General features: G+C 47.5%; 2 protein-coding genes across 2 annotated transcripts in view; both read left to right on the top strand.

The window, feature by feature from the left end:
* The first annotated feature begins 5,105 nt into the window (after positions 1 to 5,105).
* LOC308484233 (cytochrome P450 2A13-like) lies at positions 5,106 to 17,246 on the top strand. Its single transcript, XM_081018994.1, has 10 exons — positions 5,106 to 5,177; positions 6,921 to 7,111; positions 8,086 to 8,248; positions 9,069 to 9,218; positions 10,008 to 10,168; positions 14,923 to 15,099; positions 15,322 to 15,463; positions 15,625 to 15,812; positions 16,822 to 16,963; positions 17,054 to 17,246. Exons 2-10 carry the CDS (start codon positions 6,941 to 6,943, stop codon positions 17,233 to 17,235), a joined length of 1,476 nt encoding a protein of 491 aa, XP_080875120.1. The 5' UTR covers positions 5,106 to 5,177; positions 6,921 to 6,940; the 3' UTR covers positions 17,236 to 17,246.
* Positions 5,158 to 20,383, top strand: part of LOC308484232 (cytochrome P450 2A13-like) — a 40,246-nt gene continuing 25,020 nt past the window's right edge. Inside the window, exon 1 of the mRNA XM_081018992.1 lies at positions 5,158 to 5,177. The gene's annotated coding sequence lies outside the window, so the exon portion shown is untranslated. The remainder of the gene's footprint in view (positions 5,178 to 20,383) is intronic.

The following is a 20,383-nucleotide window of genomic DNA, read 5'->3' as shown; positions in this document are numbered from 1 at the left end:
CAGTCCTCTATTTGAAGGCCTGCCCATGCAAGGAAGAGCAGCACCATCAGAAGAAAGGAAGACAGCAGAAGCCTTGAGGTCACCCCTTTTGGGCAGCAGGCAGAACAAGCACCCAACTCACCTGGCCACAGTCCCCTTCCCTGCTAGGATGAGATGGGCTGCATTTCTGTTTAAATCAATGGTTGCCAAGCTTTTCTGGAGGACCTCCCTCTTGGCTCCATGAACTCATCCCTGGTGTCCCCTGCCCTGTCATTAGAATATTGGTTTGCACAAAGCCACTTCCGACCTCAGGAGGAGGTGGTGTTGCGGGCTTCATGCCCCCAACACACGTGCGGTGGCTGGCTTGCAGCCCTGTGCGATCTGGGGAATCCTCGGGCTGCGTCATCCCCTGAGCCAGCCGATCGGCTGGCTTGGGGTGTGTGGCTTGCCCCATTTAAGGCAAGAGCGGCCCGGGGATCGCCCTCTTTCAGACCGCTCAGCTGACTGGTTTTCCCAACTGCCCGCCCTTCAAGGTTTCCTTCTGACCTTGCTATGGACCTCGGTTGGTCGCCGTTAAGGGGCCTGGTAGGAATTTTTTCCACTTGGCAAACTGGCACCGGCCATTTGGTTTTTCGCCTACCTTGTAGCAAATCGCCACAACTTCCCTGGTTTAGGCATTGGTAGGGGTATTGTTATGTAGATGAGTTGGGGGGAGCGCCATCACCTCCCCCAAATATTGAAGGGTAGTCTGGTAAAGGATTCCGGGGGGCGTTGCCTCGTCCGAAGCCTATGGAGGTCAGTGCCTAAAGTGCGCCCCCAAGCCGTGACCCCGGGGGAGTTACCTAGTTGATGTGCATCAGCAGGGCTCCCCCTGCTGGTGTTAACCCTTGCCAGTCTTCATGCCATCAGGCTGAAGCCAGATAGAATGACAGAACCAATGCCTAAGCCAATACCGCTCTTACCTGTAACCAATAAAGTTGTGGCCAATTTTAGCCCATTAACCTTAATTATGGTGTCATGTGTCGTTATTACCACTGGTAGGAGGCGGGAACTTGCCACACAACCCACTATGGAAAGTAAAAATACAAATTATGCCAATAGAGGTTGAATGGATGGATGGGCGGATGAATAGCACAAGGGGTTTCAAAACAGCCACAATGAATTGCACATTTATTGAAAAAAATAAACATTTGCAAAAATGGATATATCTAATTCCTCACCCCCAGAATCCGGTCAACCGAAACTCCTTGCTGGCTCGCCAAACTGTTATAAGAAAAACAACAACTGCTCGTTTTCCCTTATGGGGTATCCAAGAGCCTGTATAGAGTCCTTAAGTGGGCTCCCTATCAGTAGGAGAAAATAACAGAAACCAACCAGAGTATATTGAGAAGCAAAGCGGCTAGTAAGCCTGATCTTTATTAAAGGAACTGTTACAACAGGGTCCCCGGTCACCACACACAGAAGGGAGGAGAGAATCCAGAACAATGGTGCGCAAGCCCTTATATAGACTTTTGAAATTGCCCACCCTGTAGCCCAAGATCACCCTCCAAAACAGCATATGTATATACATCACAGAAGGAGGCAGTCTACAGCAGAAATCATGTTTGTCCAGGATACCTGCTAATGGTCACTGATTGCTTTCCTTGGGCGGCCTGGTAATTCTTTTGTGATGGTTTAGTTCCTGAATCCAGGTCACAGGCTCACCCTATTATTCATACACAAGTGCGCCCTTAAGAGAGGATTTGTAAGCAAAAGACAATGGGGAGGCTTTCCCATTTCTTTTCTCCTTGCAGAGAAATATTTGAGGGTCAATTTGGGAGAGTCAAAATGGCTTCAGGATTGCTCTCCTGTACTATTTCAGACCCGTGGTTTATATACTTATGTATGTGTTTGCACCATACATTTATGAACATTTAATTTATATTTGAGACCTTAGAATTCTTATAACACCCTGCAGTTAAAAAAAGAATATGCAGCAAAGAATATTGCATGAAAAATATTTATACACCTTCTTACATATGGGTGAGGGAAATTTAATAGCATTATGTATTTACATATAGTTACTTAGTCATGACCCGGAAGCTGTATGCCGGCTCCCTCGGCCAATAAAGCGAGATGAGCGCTGCAACCCCAGAGTCGGCCATGACTGGACCTAATGGTCAGGGGTCCCTTTACCTTTTACTTACCAAACATGCACAAACCTTTGCCCACCACAGATGTACAATAACTGGTTGACATCCGTCTATCTTGGGAGACAATGGAAGAGGGCACCTTTGAGGGTGAAGTCAAACCATTAGAGAGTTACAGCGCCTGCTGTGGTTGTAGAGATCTGCACAGGAGAAACATGTTTTGTTGCAGATGGGGCAGGTGTAGGCATCCAGATGTGCTGCTGCAGATGCACCAGGGCGTTTCTTCTCTCTGTGCTCCTTCCAGCGGTCATTCCTCCTCTGGTCACTGCTAATGTCTCCAGACATTAAGATCATCTGCAAGGGATTCCCACCTGGTGGGGTTGATGTTGCCAGCCTTCAGGTTACATTTGCAGACATTTTTGTAGTGCAGAGTTGGTCTCCAATGGCTCTGGTGCCTGAAGCCAACTAATTTATATGAAAACCAACAGCTATTACCAATAACTGACTACCTTGTGACTTGCGACAACTCAGAACTTTAAATCAATCAATCTTTATTACGATCCAGAGACCCAACAAATCGTTACAAAGCAATGCACAATTCATACAGCCTACCTCCAGGTTAAACAAGCATTTTGTTCAGAATATAGGGATTATTTGTTCTTGCAACCATCGATAAAACTTCGCCACTGCTAATGTTCTAGCGTTTGTCTGGTCTTCCAATGGGAACCTGACATAGTGAGCCTCGATTTTCCCGGGAAAGGTACCAGCAAGGGTAGTATAAGTTCAGCCCTGGCTTGCTCATATTTCGCACAGTGCAGCAAAATATGTTTTATGGAATCGATGTCTTGAGCACACGAGCAAAGTCTGTCTTGGTAGGGAACTCCTCTCAACCTGCCATCCAACACTGCAGAAGGAAAGACGTTTAGTCTGGCTTTGGTGAATAACCTTCGATAATTTGGTACTGTCAGGTTTTTAATGTAAGATGTTAACTTAAAGACATGCCCATATTGTACTCTTACTGCCAGTAGACTACAGACTGCGTGTGATTGAGATTGCAAGTCACTGTGTGTATTATCCCATAATCTTTGCTTTAACGTCTTTTCGGGCGCCTTCATAACCCAGGTAATAAAGTTGGGGGGGGGGTGTGACAGACCAACAGAGGTGGCTTTTCTAGCCCTGGTTTTCTGCCATTTGCTTACAAACTCCTCATTGGCCAGGTGTTGGTACAAACCCTTCCCTAGATCAAACACTGAAATCCTGAGCCAATGTTTTAGGGCAGCCCACCATGCTTTAGCTGAAATTGGGCATTCACCAGCTTCTAACAGAAGTACGGAGTTGGGGACGCAGTTGGGTACCTGCAGCAGAGATCGTAGAAATTTTGCCTGAAAGCCATTTGGCTTAGGCAGGTACCCATTATGCCAGACACCTGAAGCGTACAGGAGTTGGGAAACGGGTTTTGCATTGAAAGCCTTTAAATACAAATGTGACCAAAGCAAATAGCTTTGTTACAAGAGCAGTAAAATGGGAAGCAAGGGATGTGTTTCACTGGAGGCTGTGTGCTTTTGGAAACAAGCCACGAACTGGATTGCTGCCATGCCTTGAAATTTGCGTTTCTCCGAATTTTGCAGTGTAAGTCCCCCAGCCAAGTAAAGGGTACCAAGATGCATTTGCTGGCAGTACAAAGCATGCATAAAAAGGTCTATAACAGAGAAAATAACATACAGAGATGCATTGCATTGGGGAAATGGTTTATTGCATTAAGGAAATGTGCTTATTAGGCAATTGTGCACATAAAAAAAGGCAATGTGAGGAGAAATTTGTACTAAAAGGCTGATGAATTTTCAGGAGAACTTTTTTTTGGGGGGGGAAGGCTGGATTAGGGATTTGATTTCCTTTTATCTCTCCCCCCCCACGCATTTTATAAGGTACATAAAACAGAACAGTTATAACAGCAGATGAAAAGTAACTAGCAAAAAAACCAAAACCAGGCACACAGAATGAGTATAATCGCTCATGGTTCAGAATAACAAAGTTCAAGTAAAGAATATTCATATTATCTGATTTTCAAGGCTAGTTCCAGATCTTCCAGGCTGCAGAGAAAGGTTTTCTTGAGAAAGATGTTGCATTTGTATTTGTAATAAAAGCAAAGAAGGTCTACTGGCTGGCGAAGAAGAAGAAGAAGAGTTTGGATTTGATATCCCGCTTTATCACTACCTGAAGGAGTCTCAAAGCGGCTAACATTCTCCTTTCCCTTCCTCCCCCACAACAAACACTCTGTGAGGTGAGTGGGGCTGAGAGACTTCAGAGAAGTGTGACTAGCCCAAGGTCACCCAGCAGCTGCATGTGGAGGAGCGGAGATGCGAACCCGGTTCCCCAGATTATGAGACTACCGCTCTTAACCACTACACCACACTGGCGAAGAGGAGACTCATCTTGGTCGTTCCGCAGCTCTCAAGTTTTCAGTTTGTTTTAACTTTGTGTTGATTGGTTTCAATATTTTATGGAGGGGAGACCAGAGGAGGACAGAAGTCCAAAGTTCGCCTGCCCTTGAAGCCTTTGTAATTAATTTAGATTAGTTTGCAAAGAGTGTGTCACATGTCACAAATGTTTTTCCAGATAGGGGTGGCCACAAGAATGCAAAAAAAGAAGAAGAGTGGAACAAGTTATGCAAGCCAAACAAGCAAAGCTTTCAAAATATTTATCTCCTGCCGATAAAGCAGGAGCATGGTCCTCCTCTGGTGCAGGGAGCACCCATACATCTGGCTCATTTAAGGCTGTAGAGAACCCCAGTTCCTATTTTCCAGAGATGGTCCCGGCTTCTGTAATTCTGGCATCTGTAAATCTGGCTTCTGTAAATCCAGGGCTGTCCCTGGAAAATAGGGATGCTTGGAGGGTGGCTTGGTCCATGGCTGCAACTGTGGGTGTGGTTTAAGGACAATTCCCAAGTCTCTGCTCCTCCTCCACTGCTTCCCCCCTCTGGGTAACTCAGTAAGACGCTGCAAAGGGTGTGGACCTGTGTGCAGCTAGGAGTTTGAGAAGGGAGCAGGACAGACTGAGTAGCCGACCAAGGTAGGGATGGAGGCGTTTGCAAGACCTTTGAGCCGTGGTGGATGGGAGGGAGTCCTCGTTTTTTGTCTTAACCAGGATCAGGGGACAAATTGCTTGGACACCGAACGGCCAGCGTGGCTATACGTCCATGCCAATTTCCCTATTGAGCTGTGTCTCTCTCCTACCCCTCCCCCTGGACATTTTAGAGGGGGATATGAAAGCTTCAGGGACGCGGGTGGCGTGGTGGGTCAAACCACAGAGCCTAGGACTTGCCAATCAGAAGGTCGGCGGCTTGAATCCCCGCGACGGGGTGAGCTCCCGTTGCTCGGTCCCTGCTCCTGCCAACCTAGCAGTTCGAAAGCACATCAAAGTGCAAGTAGATAAATAGGTACCGCTCCAGCGGGAAGGTAAACGGTGCTTCCGTGCACTGCTCTGGTTCGCCAGAAGTGGCTTAGTCATGCTGGCCACATGACCCGGATGCTGTACGCCGGCTCCCTCGGCCAATAAAGCGAGATGAGCGCCACAACCCCAGAGTCGGCCACGACTGGACCTAATGGTCAGGGGTCCCTTTACCCCTTACCCTTATGAAAGCTTGGCAACCAGAGATTTTAAGGAAAGTGGCAACCATCGAGGAAACCTTAGGAAGAGCTTGGGTGTGGGGCATAAATGGACTGCAGCAAAAAGTTTATTTCTTTCTCTATCCTTTATTTATGACATTTCCTTGTCACTCTAGAGGCCTCCAGGTGCTACACAGGGCTCTCCTCCTCCTCCTCCTCCTCCCCATTTTACTTTTACAACACTCCTGCGAGGTAGGCTGGGCTGAGAGGCTGTGATTGGCCCCCCCAAGGTCACAACCAGTGAGCGTCATGGCCGTGTGGTGGCGATTTGACCTCTTCTAGTTCATTCTCCGACACTCTAACCACTATGCCACATAGCCTTTAATTTTTTTAAAAAACGGACTTGGCAGGAAAGGATAATATAAAAGTGAATGTGCTGGTCCCATGGGTTACCCGAGAGGTGAGGTCCAAGTCCAGTCCGAGGTCGAAGGAGCAATATGGAGGCAGTCCATAGTAGCTGAAGCTGGGTGCAGCGCAGAGAGCCGGGTGAAGTCAGGAACAGGCTTGCAAGCAGGGAGCCAGGGCAGGCCAGGAGCTCAGGCAGGAAAGCAGGACAGGGTTCAGGCAGGAACTATGAACCAACAATGTTGCTTCTGCAACTTGGGACTGGGCTGACCAGCTTTTATCTGCCCCGAGGCATAGGGCGGCCCTGATCCTCTGGTGACTCGCCTCTCCTGGCCTGGAGGCGAGCACTCCTCCTGCGGGAACTTAGTTCCCTCCGCCTCTCTGCCCTGAGCCTCTGCAGCTCAGGAGAGGCTGGAGGGTTACCGGACCCAGAGGCAACCTCAGCTTCCTCTGACGGGGTTGAGAGTGGAGGACCTGCAGGCAATGGGTCCTCCATCACCTCTGAGCCAGAGCAGACTCAGCTGGAGCCTGCAGCTGAGGATTCAGCACAGGTGAGGACCCTTCAGGCTCATGCCCCAGCTCAGCTGGTTCTGGAGGTGGGGAATCCTGTGCAGGCTGGGATTCCTCAGGTTCAGCCTCCGAGTCCGAATCCCAGGCCATCACAGTGAATGAATCTGCAGAAGATCCAGGAGCAACCAACGCCCTCCCTGCGGGCCTGATGGGGAGGGAAATATTCCCAGACCTAGCAGTCCCTCCCCCAAGGCAATGCTAGGAGCGCTCTTTCTCTGCTCCTCACCTGCAGGTTGCTACTCCAGCCTCCCCATGGACCTCCTAGGCCCATGGACCCTCTTGTTGGCCTCCTTCCTCTTCTGCTTGCTGCTCCTCTCGGCATGGAAGAAGAAAGAGAAGCTGCCGCCTGGACCGACTCCGCTGCCCTTCATTGGGAACCTGCTGCAAGTCAACACAAAGGACATGTATCAGTCGCTGATGAAGGTAAGTCTCTGGACGCCTGTCCGTCCATCCATCCGCCTTCCCTCTCACTTCCTGGCCAAGCCCCAAGCTCCCTCAATAGTTTTGCAAGCCACCCGGGGACTTGGAAGCCTAGAGGTGTGGAAGGAGGGGACCCAAGGGGTCATGTACCCCAACCCCTGCAGTGCAGGAACGCGCCAAGTGCACATTCCTCAACCAGACATTAGAAGGTTCGCTTCTTGTGTCTCAAGTGGCTCATCAAGCATAGATTGTTGTTGTGGTTTAGTTGTTCAGTCATGTCCGACTCTTCGTGACCCCCTGGACCAGAGCACGCCAGGCACTCCTGTCTTCCACTGCCTCCCACAGTTTGGTCAATCTCATGCTGGTAGCTTCGAGAACACTGTCCAAACACCTTGTCCTCTGTCATCCCCTTCTCCTTGTGCCCTCCATCTTTCCCAACATCAGGGTCTTTTCCAGGGAGTCTTCTCTTCTCCTGAGGTGGCCAAAGTCTTGGAGCCTCAGCTTCAGGATCTGTCCTTCCAGTGAGCAGTCAGGGCTGATTTCCTTCAGAATGGAGAGGTTTGATCTTCTTGCAGTCCATGGGACTCTCCAGAGTCTCCTCCAGCACCAGAATTCAAAAACACTGGCTATCATGTGTTGGTGAAAGAGGGGGCAAGATATGTCAGGAAGGCAGGAAAGGCTAAGCAGACTGAGCTCCCTGGATCAAGGTACCTCAAGGAAAGGGAACAATGAGCCAGTAAGTGGACTTCTGTTTAAGGGAAGATACATCGCAGAGTGAGATTGCCTCATTTCAAAAGACTGGCCAGGAGGCAGTGGAAGACAGGAATGCCTTGCGTGCTCTGGTCCATGGGGTCACAAAGAGTCGGACACCACTAAACAACAACAAGCTTCCTTGTCTTCCTAAAAACTAGTCTATGTATTTGTTCCATCTCTCCATCTGTTCCATCACCTCACACAATGCCCTCCTCTTTTCACAGATCCGTGAGAAATATGGTCCTGTCTACACCATCCACTTAGGGCCCCGCCGTGTTGTGGTCTTGTGTGGATACGATGCCGTGAAGGAGGCCCTGGTGGACCAGGCGGAAGAGTTCGGTGGCCGTGGAGAGCAAGCCACGTTTGACTGGCTTTTCCAGGGTTACGGTCAGTCTCTTCTTGGACCATCCTTGGCCAGAGCCAGGGCCTTTTCAAATAATAAATTATTATTATTATTATTATTATTATTATTATTATTATTATTACTGGCTCTGGCCTGGTGGAATGCTCTGTCTCATGAGACCAGGGCCCTGCGGGATCTGATTTCTTTCCACAAGGCCTGTAAGACAGAGTTGTTCCACCTGGCCTTTGGCTTAGAATCAGTTTGATTCCCTCCCCCTGTTTCTTTTTTCCTTTCTCCTCCTGTGAAGAGGCTGCATCTTAATGTTTTAATGTTGTATTTTAATCTTGTTTTTTAAGTTGTATTTTAATCAACTTATTTTTATTATTGGTTGTTAGCCGCCCTGAGCCTGGTCTTGCCTGGGGAGGGCGGGTATAAATAAAATTATTATTATTATTATTATTATTATTATTATTATTATTATTATTATGTAGCACTGCCAATGGCCCTTCCCATGCTCCTATGAAGTAGATTTTTTATACCCATTTTACTGAGGCTGAGAGTGTATGTCTCAAGACAATTGAGCCTCACCTCCTCATTTGTTCTTAAAGATCACAACCCTCTTTACACAAATCCACACACACACACACACACACACACACACACCCTATGAGAGGGAACCCGGGCACATACAATGTTCTTCCATCTCCTGCAATCACAATTTTAAAAGTCAGGAAAAAATTAAGAATGTGAAGGGTTTTTTGTGGGTCCACTCTTCATCACTGTGTGGGTTCATCCACATTCTCATTCACTGCACCCCCTCTGGCTCCCCTTCCTCCTCCTTCCTCCTCCTCCTCCGCTTCTCAGGGCTTGGCTTCAGCAATGGGGAACGGGCCAAACAGCTACGACTATTTTCCATCACAACGTTGAGGAATTTTGGGATGGGAAAGAGATCCGTCGAAGAGCGGATCCTGGAGGAGACCCACTTCCTGCTGGAATCCCTGAGGGAAACAAAAAGTGAGCTCAGTTTTGACATCTTCATGCTTAAAGGGTCAAGAAATATTTCTTAATGGGTTAGAAACCGTTGGAAGTTAACTGGGCATTTGAAGGCTTTATACTGAATGTTCTCACTGCTGTTTTTGATTTATTTTGGGTTATGTGCGAAGAAAACTTTGCCTAAGCTAAACACATTACCAATAAGCTTTGTCCTCTAAAAGAGAACTTGCTCTTATTGGCCCAAAAATGGAAGCAAGAAGAATTACCGACGATTGAAGAATGGAGGATGAAGTTAATGGACTAGATAAGCTAACAGGAAGGATTCGAAACCGGCGGGACCAGAAATTCACGGAAGACTGGAGTAAATTTACGGACTATTTAAAAAGTATTTGTGAAGCTCAGACGACGTTTGTAGGTTTGCAAGAAGTTTTGTGAGGAGTATGATTAGAAGTATTGCAAAAATGGAGAAGGGGAAGGGTGATTTGTTAAGAGATGTAAAGGCAATATAAAGTTAAGAAATGCATAAATGTTAAAACGGTGGATCATCAGAGGTGCTGATGGAAGTCTAAAAAGATTGTATAAGTTTTGTGGTGCATTTTATAATTTATATGTTAAAATCAATTATATATATATATATATATATATATATATATATATATATATATATATGAGAACTTGGCCAGGAAATTGTGGCTTATGAAGAAAATGGAACAGTGGGTCAAATGAATAATGTGAGGCAAGTCTGGACTGGTTTGCAAACTCTTCTTGACATGTTCCAGGGTTCAGTGATTTGGGGGTCTCTCTTTCTAGGTGCACCCTTTGACCCCACCTACACCCTGAGCCGCACGGTGTGCAACATCATCAGCTCCATCACCTTTGGTGACCGCTTTGAATACGAAGATCAGGAGTTCCACTCCTTGCTGAGCATGATGCTGGGTAGCTTACAGTTCACTTGCACCTCTTGGGGACAGGTAAATTGGAGGGGATGGGAAGGACTTCCTTTGTGAGTGAGTGAATAATGTCTTTTCAATGAATCTCCTCAAGGCATGGCATGCAGTACCAGTCCAGGAGAAATCGGAGTCATTATCTCCACTAAGGAGCCAGATCATGTTCAAGGCTGAATGGAGCTGCCCAATACAACCTTCCATAGCACCAGGTCAAGTAGAGCTGGCGTCAACTGCCTTCTCTTGAGCCTGAGGAAGCACATCCCTTCCACAGTACCTCACCAGTGTGGTGAGAGCCAGTGTGGTGTAATGGTTAAGAGCGGTAGTCTCATAATCTGGTGAACCGGGTTCGCGTCTCCGCTCCTCCACATGCAGCTGCTGGGTGACCTTGGGCCAGTCACACTTCTTTGAAGTCTCTCATCCCCACTCACCTCACAGAGTGTTTTTTGTGGGGGAGGAAGGGAAAGGAGAATGTTAGCTGCTTTGAGACTCCTTTGGGTAGTGATAAAGCGGGATATCAAATCCAAACTACTACTACTACTACTACTACTCTTCTTCTTCTTCTTCTTCTTCTTCTTCTTCTTCTTCTTCTTCTTCTTCTTCTTCTTCTTCTGTCTAGCAGCACAGGGAGAGCACCAGGGGGGAGGCCCTGGAAAAGAGTGTTAGAGATTCATTCCCCGTGTCTGCAGTCATGGGATTGTTGTCTATCACATGACAGTGTATGTTTTCATTCCACAGTGTGGGAAGTGATGGAGACAGGATGTTTTGGTATTATTGTGTTCCGTGAAGTGGGACTATTGTCCTTTGTCCTTTCTCTCTTTCCTGTCTGATGAGAAAGAGGTAGGAGCTAAGTCAGAATGCTCCGAGTGTATTATATGTAAATAAATGTAGGTAGCGCTGTGGGTTAAACCACAGAGCCTAGGACTTGCTGATCAGAAGGTCGGCGGTTCGAGTCCCCATGACTGGGTGAGCTCCCGTTGCTCTGTCCCTGCTCCTGCCAACCTAGCAGTTTGAAAGCACGTCAAAGTGCAAGTAGATAAATAGGTACTGCTCCGGCGGGAAGGCAAACGGCATTTCCGTGCACTGCTCTGGTTCGCCAGAAGCGGCTTAGTCATGCTGCCCACATGACCCGGAAGCTGTATGCCGGCTCCCTCGGCCAATAAAGCGAGATGAGCGCCGCAACCCCAGAGTCGGCCACAACTGGACCTAATGGTCAGGGGTCCAAACGTAGATTAGCCAAAATGCTGAGCTACTGAGTTCTGTTATGCAAACTGCAAATGCTAAGTTTGATCCCTAAGTGTGCTAATGCCTTTTGGCATTAGTCGCTGTGATGTTTGGGCTAACGAAAGCTTTTAAAGCTCCCGAACAATAGACCAGGAGGGAGAGAACATGCCAGTCGGGCATGTGTCTCTACCAGGGTCCTACACGAGAGTAGGACGCTCCTAACAAAGAGAAGATGCCCCTTTCTCCCAGCCCTGTAGGAAAATAACATCTCCACAAGAGCCTGGGGAAAGATGGGGGGAAAGGAGCAAGTTGCTCACCCTGAGCTCTCCATGGTGCTGCAACTCCTGATCTGCCTTGGTTCTGTCTGGAGCAAGTTTAGAATGTTGCTGCAGCCTCACCTGTTCCCAGATTGAGCTGTTGAGGCTGATGGCACTGTAAGAAATTCCCTCTCAACCTCTGATTCCAGATTGTCTTCATAATAGTTAGCCTTTCCCCCCTTACAAACTTTCCCTCCTGTCTTTGCCTGAGAGTCTCCCCTGCGTCTGTTCTTCTTGTTTCTGGTTCTTCCGCTGTGTTGTTACCGTATTTTTTGCCCTATAAGACTCACTTTTTCCCTCCTAAAAAGTAAGGGGAAATGTGTGTGCGTCTTATGGAGCGAATGCAGGCTGTGCAGCTATCCCAGAAGCCAGAACAGCAAGAGGGACTGCTGCTTTCACTGCACAGCGAACCCTCTTGCTGTTCTGGCTTCTGAGATTCAGAATATTTTTTTTCTTGTTTTCCTCCTCCAAAAACTAGGTGCCTCTTGTGGCCTGGTGTGTCTTATAGAGCGAAAAATACGGTTGAGCCAATCTAGTACTGATGGTCTCTGTTATCTTAGCCATACTTCCCATAAATTCTCTTTTCCATTGGTACAAAAATTCCATAATTTCAGCATCTGAGCTCATCTCTGGCTGCCGTGCCCCCTATCCTTCTATTGTTTTCAGTGCAGCTGGTTTTCTTTATCAGTCCTGATTAAGTCCGAGGCCATTCAGTACAGTTTCCCAGTAAACAACAGGGGGGGGGTCCAGTACTTTTCCAGGGGGAACGTATTCAAATCGCTTTTCCAAAATGTCTCAGAGTGGGGTACAAAGTCGCTTGCAAATTGTTCCTTAAAGTCTCAGTTGTGTTTATTGAGCCAGGTTCAAGCTTCTTTCTTCTTTTATTCCTCCCAAAGGGAAATCTTATAATCCTCAACAAAGCTCTTCATATATCTTAATCCAATTCTCTTCTGCTGGGGTCCTCAACACAGTACAAAATTAAATTCCCAATTTTGTACAGTAATACCTCTGGTACCTCTAAGGGACGCTGGTGGCACTGTGGGTTAAACCACAGAGTCTAGGACTTGCTGAGGTCGGCGGTTCGAATCCCTGTGACGGGGTGAGCTCCCGTTGCTCGGTCCCTGCTCCTGGCAACCTAGCAGTTTGAAAGCACGTCAAAGTGCAAGTAGATAAATAGGTACCACTCCGGCGGGAAGGTAAACGGCATTTCCATGCGCTGCTCTGGTTCGCCAGAAGCAGCTTAGTCATGCTGGCCACATGACCCAGAAGCTGTCTGCGGACAAATGCCGGCTCCCTCGGCCCATAGAGCGAGATGAGCGCCGCAACCCCAGAGTCGGTCATGACTGGACCTAATGGTCAGGGGTACCTTTACCTTTACCTTACCTCTGGATACGAACGGGATCCATTCCGGAGCCCCATTCGCATCCTGAAGCGAACGCAACCCGCGTCTGCACATGTGCGGGTCGCGATTTGCCGCTTCCGTGCATGCGCGTGATGTCATTTTGACCGTCTGTGCATGCACGAGCGGCGAAACCCGGAAGTAACGCGTTCCATTACTTCCGGGTTGCCGCAGAGCACAACTCGAAAACGCTCAACCTGAAGCAACTTCAACCCGAGGTATGACTGTAATCTATTAGTGATAATATGCAATTATGAATAAAGTTCAGTTGTTAAGAACTTTCCTTTCCACAGCCATAAACGAAAGGTTTGAGACAGTGGTGTTAGGGCTCCCTGACGCTCCCAGGAATCTGGCACCGCCTTCCCTTTTCTGTCTCTCAACACAGCATCATTGTTGTTTAGTTGTTTAGTCGTGTCCAACTCTTCATGACCCCTTGGACCAGAACACGCCAGACACTCCTGTCTTCCACTGCCTCCCGCAGTTTGGTCAAACTCATGCTGGTCGCTTCAAGAACACTGTCCCACCATCTTGTCCTCTGTCGTCCCCTTCTCCTTCTGCCCTCCATCTTTCCCAACATCAGGGTCTTTTCCAGGGAGTCTTCTCTTCTCATGAGGTGGCCAAAGTATTGGAGCCTCAGCTTCAGGATCTGTCCTTCCAGTGAGCACTCAGGGCTGATTTCCTTCAGAATGGATCGGTTTGATCTTCTTGCAGTCCATGGGACTCTCAAGAGTCTCCTCCAGCACCATAATTCAAAAGCATCAATTCTTCAGCGATCAGCCTTCTTTATGGTCCAGCTTCACTTCCATACATCACTACTGGGAAAACCATAGCTTTTACTATAGGGACCTTTGTTGGCAAGGTGATGTCTCTACTTTTTAAGATGCTATCTAGGTTTGTCATCGCTTTTCTCCCAAGAAGCAGGCGTCTTTTAATCTCCTGATATTGGCAATCAGTAAAGAATGGGTTTTGGTGGCCCATCAGCAGGAACTTGTCCATAGGTTTTTAATAAAATAAGTTCTTCTACTTGCAACTTTTCTCCATGGAACGTAATTTATCCAGAAATCGAAGGGTGGACCTCCTGTTTTAACCCTTCGTGTATTGCCGAATTCCGTCTAATTAAATCCAATCTGATTCTTCAATCAAAATGGTAGAAGATGCCAAATTCTTCTTACCCTTTCATTTCATCTTGAATATTTTTAGTTGAGAATCTCCTGCTGACAGTAGACAGTGCGAAGCTTCGTCCCACAGAGTCATGTTGCAGCTGAGAGCACTCTCAACCGCTCCCCCCTTGCCCTTCGGCAGCGGTTTTGTCGAAGTTAAAACTTTTGATTGATTGAAAGGCCTTCTTATCTGTGAGACAATAATCCACTGCACTTGTTCCGTTATTATTCATAAAGGTACCGTATTTTTCACTCTATAAGATGCACCAGACCACAAGACGCACCTAGCTTTTGGAGGAGGAAAACAAGAAAAAAAATATTCTGAATCCCAGAAGCCAGAACAGCAAGAGGGATCGCTGCGCAGTGAAAGCAGCAATCCCTCTTGCTGTTCTGGCTTCTGGGATAGCTGCGCAGCCTGCATTCGCTCCGTAAGACGCACACACATTTCCCCTTACTTTTTAGGAGGGAGAAAGTGAGTCTTATAGAGCAAAAAATACGGTAGATTCTCCCTTCCTGTTCTCCAGAAACACCCCATTCACAATCCTGAGTGGCAAAATTTCACCCAGAGGTAAAAAGAATTACAAATCAGCATGCTCTGGATAAAACATAGTGACTTCCTTCATCTCAGCTTCACTTTGTGCAATATCTGTTTTCTCTCCCCTCTGAAACCAACACAAACAGCTCTATGACATGTTCTCGGGCGTCATGCAGTACCTGCCTGGCCCACAACATAAAGCCTTCAAGCAGCTCTTAGGGTTGGAGAAGTTCATCATGGAGAAGGTAAAAGACCACGAGGAGACCCTGGACCCCAACGCCCCTCGGGATTTCATTGACTGCTTCCTGGTGAAAATGCAGCAGGTATGGCGATTTTATTCTATAAAATATGACTATATTTTTTTCTGGAAGGAAACTAGAGTCCCTGGAACGAAGCCACCTCTTCAACACTACTCAACTGTCCCTTCACTCTCATTGGTTTAATCATGACATCACTGCCGCTCAGCCAATCAGTAGTAGAGAACAAACTTTGAAGACACCTGAAAACCAGATTTTAACCTCCTTTACCATTTTCCTTCTGACTAGGAGAAGGAAAACACAAACACAGAGTTCTTCCTAAAGAATCTGGTTATGACGACCCTCACCATTTTCTTCGCTGGCACAGAAAGTATCAGCACCACCTTGCGCTATGGCTTCCTGCTTCTGCTGAAATACCCGGAGGTTGAAGGTGACTGCGGAAGGGGGAGGAAAATAGGGTGGAGAGATGTCTCCATGCCTTTCTATGGGAAGCTCCCTCTTTGCTTTCCCAGCTATGAGCTGGGATCCTTCTTTAGCTCCCTGGAAGCTGCAAATAGCACTTTTGGTCTCATCCTGCTGATTTCTCAACAGAGAAAGTCCACGAAGAGATTGAACGGGTGATTGGCTCGAATCGCGCTCCCAACATGGATGACCGTCCCCTGATGCCCTACACGGATGCTGTGATCCACGAGATCCAGAGATTCACTAACATGTTCCCCTCGGGAGTAGCAAGATGTGTGACCCATGATACCCAGTTCCGGGGATACACCATTCCCAAGGTATTGTGGTTCTATTAATTCCTTAGACTTAGACTCCACCCTTCCAGATATAGTTTGTGGCTCAGTGACGTTCCCCAAACACATCTGTTCCACCTGTCCTTACTCTCTGAATGATAACAATCAGGGAAACAGAGGTGGGGATGCTGGGGAGGCCTGGCAGTATTCCTTTGTTTTCCTGGCATCGCTGTGGCTTAGCAGGAGGAGCGAGGCAGCTGCAAGGACAGTCCTGTGCAGATATGCCAGCAGAAGGACCACATGGGCTCCTCTACAGTTCCCATCATCCCTGACCACTGGTCCTGTTAGCTAGGGATCATGGGAGTTGTAGGCCAAAACATCTGGAGGGCTGCAGGTTGGAGGTGCCTGATCTAAAGCGATGGATTGCTACAGTTGCTTGCATTTGTGGACTTTCTGGGGTGGGTTCTGGACGGTTAAGCATTAACACTCCAGGAAGCGCTTTTATTAACTGGGTGCACTGCCCACATGACCCGGGCATTTTCCTTTGTGCTCTCTGGGGGCTGCAGAGAGCAGTCTGTCTGAGAATGTGAGCAAGGTAGTTTCATTTTTGTTAGAGACAGAAAGCTGTGAGCATGCAGCTAGATTCTGTAGGTTTTTCTTTTCTGATTTTTTTTGTATGCTTCTAAATAAAGAGGGATAGAATAGAAGCACTGGTGTCGAGTTGAGTTATTGAAGACACCACGCAGACACAGACAAAGCCATTTTACGCTTTTACATGTGAACTCTGCTACTATCTGACAACTGAGAAGAGAGGCAGCGCACGAGTGGAAGCGTGTGGGCACCATTGAAGTTTGTCGGAGTGCCAATAAATCAGATTTATTGCAGTGCCGTTGCAGCAGACTCCATGGGTCAAAGGTATTACGACCCACAAACTTTAACAGTCTGGTGTTGGAGCGTGGAATATGCAGCCTCAAATCTCAGAATGATTTCTTGCCCCCCAGAAGAATCTCCCATTTCTCCTGTATCTTCTCATTTCTCTCCCTTTCTTGCTCAGGGGACTGAAGTGTTTCCCATGCTCGGGTCTGTGCTGAGAGACGCCCAACACTTTGCAAGACCAGACGTGTTTGACCCCCAACATTTCCTGGATGAGAAAGGGCAGTTCAAGAAGAATGAGGCTTTTATGCCTTTCTCTGTTGGTGAGTCAGTCCCCTTCTTTTCCCAAACACTCCTTAGTTGTCTATAACGGCACTGTGAAAGCCCATATTCACCTTCCTCCTCTTTCCTAGGGAAGCGCTATTGCTTAGGGGAACAACTAGCCCGGAAGGAGCTCTTCCTCATCTTCACCAGCATCCTGCAGAACTTCCGCTTCAAATCCCCCATCCCTTCTGAACAGATTGACATCTCTCCCATGCTGGTTGGCTTTGTCACCATCCCACGTTTTTATGACATGTGTGCCATTCCCCTCTGAAGGGAACAAGTTGCGGAGTTCTTGAACACACAACCTCCTGTGGCGATCACACAGGATCCCCGGACATTTCACTGTCTATTGATCCCTGTGCCACCACTTTATTTCTCGCTGCCGCCACCCAGGCCCTACCTGGTACAATACTGAGTCCAGTCAGGTTAAATTGGAAATTAAACTTCTGTTTATGTATTGCAGTTTAACAAGTGTGTGGTTTCATAAACGGTATCGGTCAATTACAATCATGGGGTGCCTATTCAGACCTATAACTTCCGCTACCTGCTCTCACTCACTAAACCACCTCTCAGATGTTGACTTGTCTTCCTAGCTCCTAACTGTTCCTGACTCAGCTTATTTCGCTACTGTTATGTACTGAAGTTCTCACCCTGGGCCAGCAGGGGGATACTGTAGATAGTTATGCAAATAAGGGATCGAAAGTGACGTTCAGTGATTGGATAGTTTTAGAAAATTGTTACAGTTACATGGTACTGGAGCTCTATATAAGCAGGCTGACTGAACCCTTCAGTTCAGTTCTGTTCTGGCCTCTGAATAAACAACAACAATAATAATAATAAATTTTATTTATATCCCGCCCTCCCCAGCCAAAGCCAGGCTCAGGGGGGCTAACAACAATCAAATAATCAAATAATCCAACATTCTAAAACATTTCATTATAAAAAGAGCTGTTTGAAGAATCGTTGTGTCGTCTGATATGTTCACCCACAACTTAACAGCTACACTAACTCAACCTACCCACAGACTCCATCCCAATTCACTCCCACTCCAACCAACCACCCAACTCCCAATGAACGCCCCCCTTCACCCCTCCCAGAGCTGGTTTTATAGTCCCTCTGACTCCACCCCCTGGGTTCTGATTGGGTAACCTGTTTAACTATTTCACCTCCAGCACTCTCATATGTTAACGTCACACCTCCCGTCTCCAGATTCTTTCTTTTGAAGCTCCATGCTCTCTTGTTTCCATTGGTAGAATTTTCCCCTTCTGCATTTCTTTTGGAATGGAACGCCCATGGGAATAAACAGCAGATCCCTGGCTCTCAGCCCCCTTCCCTTCTCTCAGACACCATGAATGAGCCCCTCTCCCCATCCACAATCCCAGCCGTCAGATTCCCTTCCTGCTGTTAGTCAAAGAGGATATCTTTATCCATCTGGTGTCCCCCCCCCCTTCTCCTTGTCAGTTTCCTCTGCTGAAACTTTCACTGAGAGTAGTTAAGGAAAAATTCTTAACCCTGCAGGAAATGACAGCTGATCAGTCCACACTGAAGGGTTTTCCAGGCAGAAGGTGTCGGCCGTAACCTAGGAAAAATAGCTTCTCTGGAATCTTGCAATCTTAATAATAATAATAATAATAATAATAATAATAATAATTTATTATTTATACCCCACCCATCTGGCTGAGTTTCCCCAGCCACTCTGGGCAGCTCCCAATCAAGTGTTAAAAACAGTACAGGGTTAAATATTAAAAACTTCCCTGAACAGGGCTGCCTTCAGATGTCTTCTAAAAGTCTGGTAGTTGTTTATCTCTTTGACATCTGGTGGGAGGGCGTTCCACAGGGTGGGCGCCACTACCGAGAAGGCCCTCTGCCTGGTTCCCTGTAACTTGGCTTCTTGCAGGGAGGGAACCGCCAGAAGGCCCTCAGAGCTGGATCTCAGCGTCCAGGTAGAACGATGGGGGTGGAGACGCTCCTTCAGGTATACAGGACCGAGGCCGTTTAGGGCTTTAAAGGTCAGCACCAACACTTTGAATTGTGCTCGGAAACGTCCTGGGAGCCAATGCAGATCTCTCAGAACCAGTGTTCTGTGGTCCTGGCGGCCACTCCCAGTCACCAGTCTAGCTCCTTTCCTGGGATAGGCTTTGGAAGAATGGTTGGAGTTTTCTTTTTCAAATGTGAATATGAAGGCTTACCATCATCTGGTTTTGGTTTTTGTGGTGTATCTCTTCATTTGTTCTTTCCATCTGCTGCCCTTAGCATCACATTATCGATCACCTGACCCGTATAAAGGGAGATTGCTAACTCCTATTGTCCCATGTGAAGAAGGGGAAACCTGGGAACCCAACAGGAGGGAGTCGGCCAGTAATAAATCAAGCTCTGAGGGTCTCTTTTCCCAAGAGCACAAGAAGAATCCTGCAGCTGGATCAGACCAAAGGCCCACCTAGGCATAGAATTGTACAGTTGAAATGGACCACAAGGATCATCTATCTAGTCCAACTGCCTGAAATATAGGAATCTTTTGCCCAGCATAGGGCTCAAACCCACAACCCTGAGATTATGAGTCTCATGCTCAACCGACTGAGCTATTCAGCTTGTGGTGAGCTTTGGGCTTGGTCACCCACAATAGGCTTGGCAAACCTCTTCCAGCCACCTGTTCCAACAATGGCCAACCAGAGGTGGGAGGCGGCCTCCTGCTGAATATCAGCTTCTGTTAACGTCAGCTAACAGACGCGGCAGCTAAAAAAGCCAGTGCAATTCTGGGCTTAATCAATAGGAGCATAGCATCTAGATCAAGGGAAGTAATAGTGCCACTGTATTCTGCACTGGTCAGACCTCACCTGGAGTACTGTGTCCAGTTCTGGGCACCACAGTTCAAGAAGGACACTGACAAACTGGAACGTGTCCAGAGGAGGGCAACCAAAATGGTCAAAGGCCTGGAAACAATGCCTTATGAGGAACGGCGAAGGGAGCTGGGCATGTTTAGCCTGGAGAAGAGGAGGTTAAGGGGTGATATGATAGCCATGTTCAAATATATAAAAGGATGTCACCTAGAGGAGGGAGAAATATTGTTTTCTGCTGCTCCAGAGAAGTGGACACAGAGCAATGGATCCAAACTACAAGAAAGAAGATTCCACCCAAACATTAGGAAGAACTTCCTGACAGTAAGAGCTGTTTGACAGTGGGATTTGCTGCCAAGGAGTGTGGTGGAGTCTCCTTCTTTGGAGGTCTTTAAGCAGAGGCTTGACAACCATATGTCAGGAGTGCTCTGATGGTGTTTCCTGCTTGGCAGGGGGTTGGACTCGATGGCCCTTGTGGTCTCTTCCAACTCTATGATTCTATGATTCTATTCTATGATTCTGGAAACCACAAATGGGGAGAGTTACAGCTGCACTCAGTTTCCTCTTGCAGGTTTCCTGTAATGG

The sequence above is a fragment of the Podarcis pityusensis genome (assembly GCF_964106645.2).
Source record: "Podarcis pityusensis genome assembly, chromosome: 8".
NCBI lineage: Eukaryota > Metazoa > Chordata > Lepidosauria > Squamata > Lacertidae > Podarcis > Podarcis pityusensis.
The sequence above is the reverse complement of the archived record's forward strand: the minus strand, read 5'-3'. Positions and strand labels throughout refer to the sequence as shown.

Coding starts and splice junctions, on each gene's coding strand:
- LOC308484233 (XM_081018994.1), top strand. CDS start 6,941: ATGGACCTCCTAGGCCCATGGACCCTCTTGTTGGCCTCCTTCCTCTTC. Junction 8,249..9,068: donor CTGGCTTTTCCAGGGTTACG/GTCAGTCTCTTC, acceptor TCCGCTTCTCAG/GGCTTGGCTTCAGCAATGGG. Junction 15,464..15,624: donor GAAATACCCGGAGGTTGAAG/GTGACTGCGGAA, acceptor ATTTCTCAACAG/AGAAAGTCCACGAAGAGATT.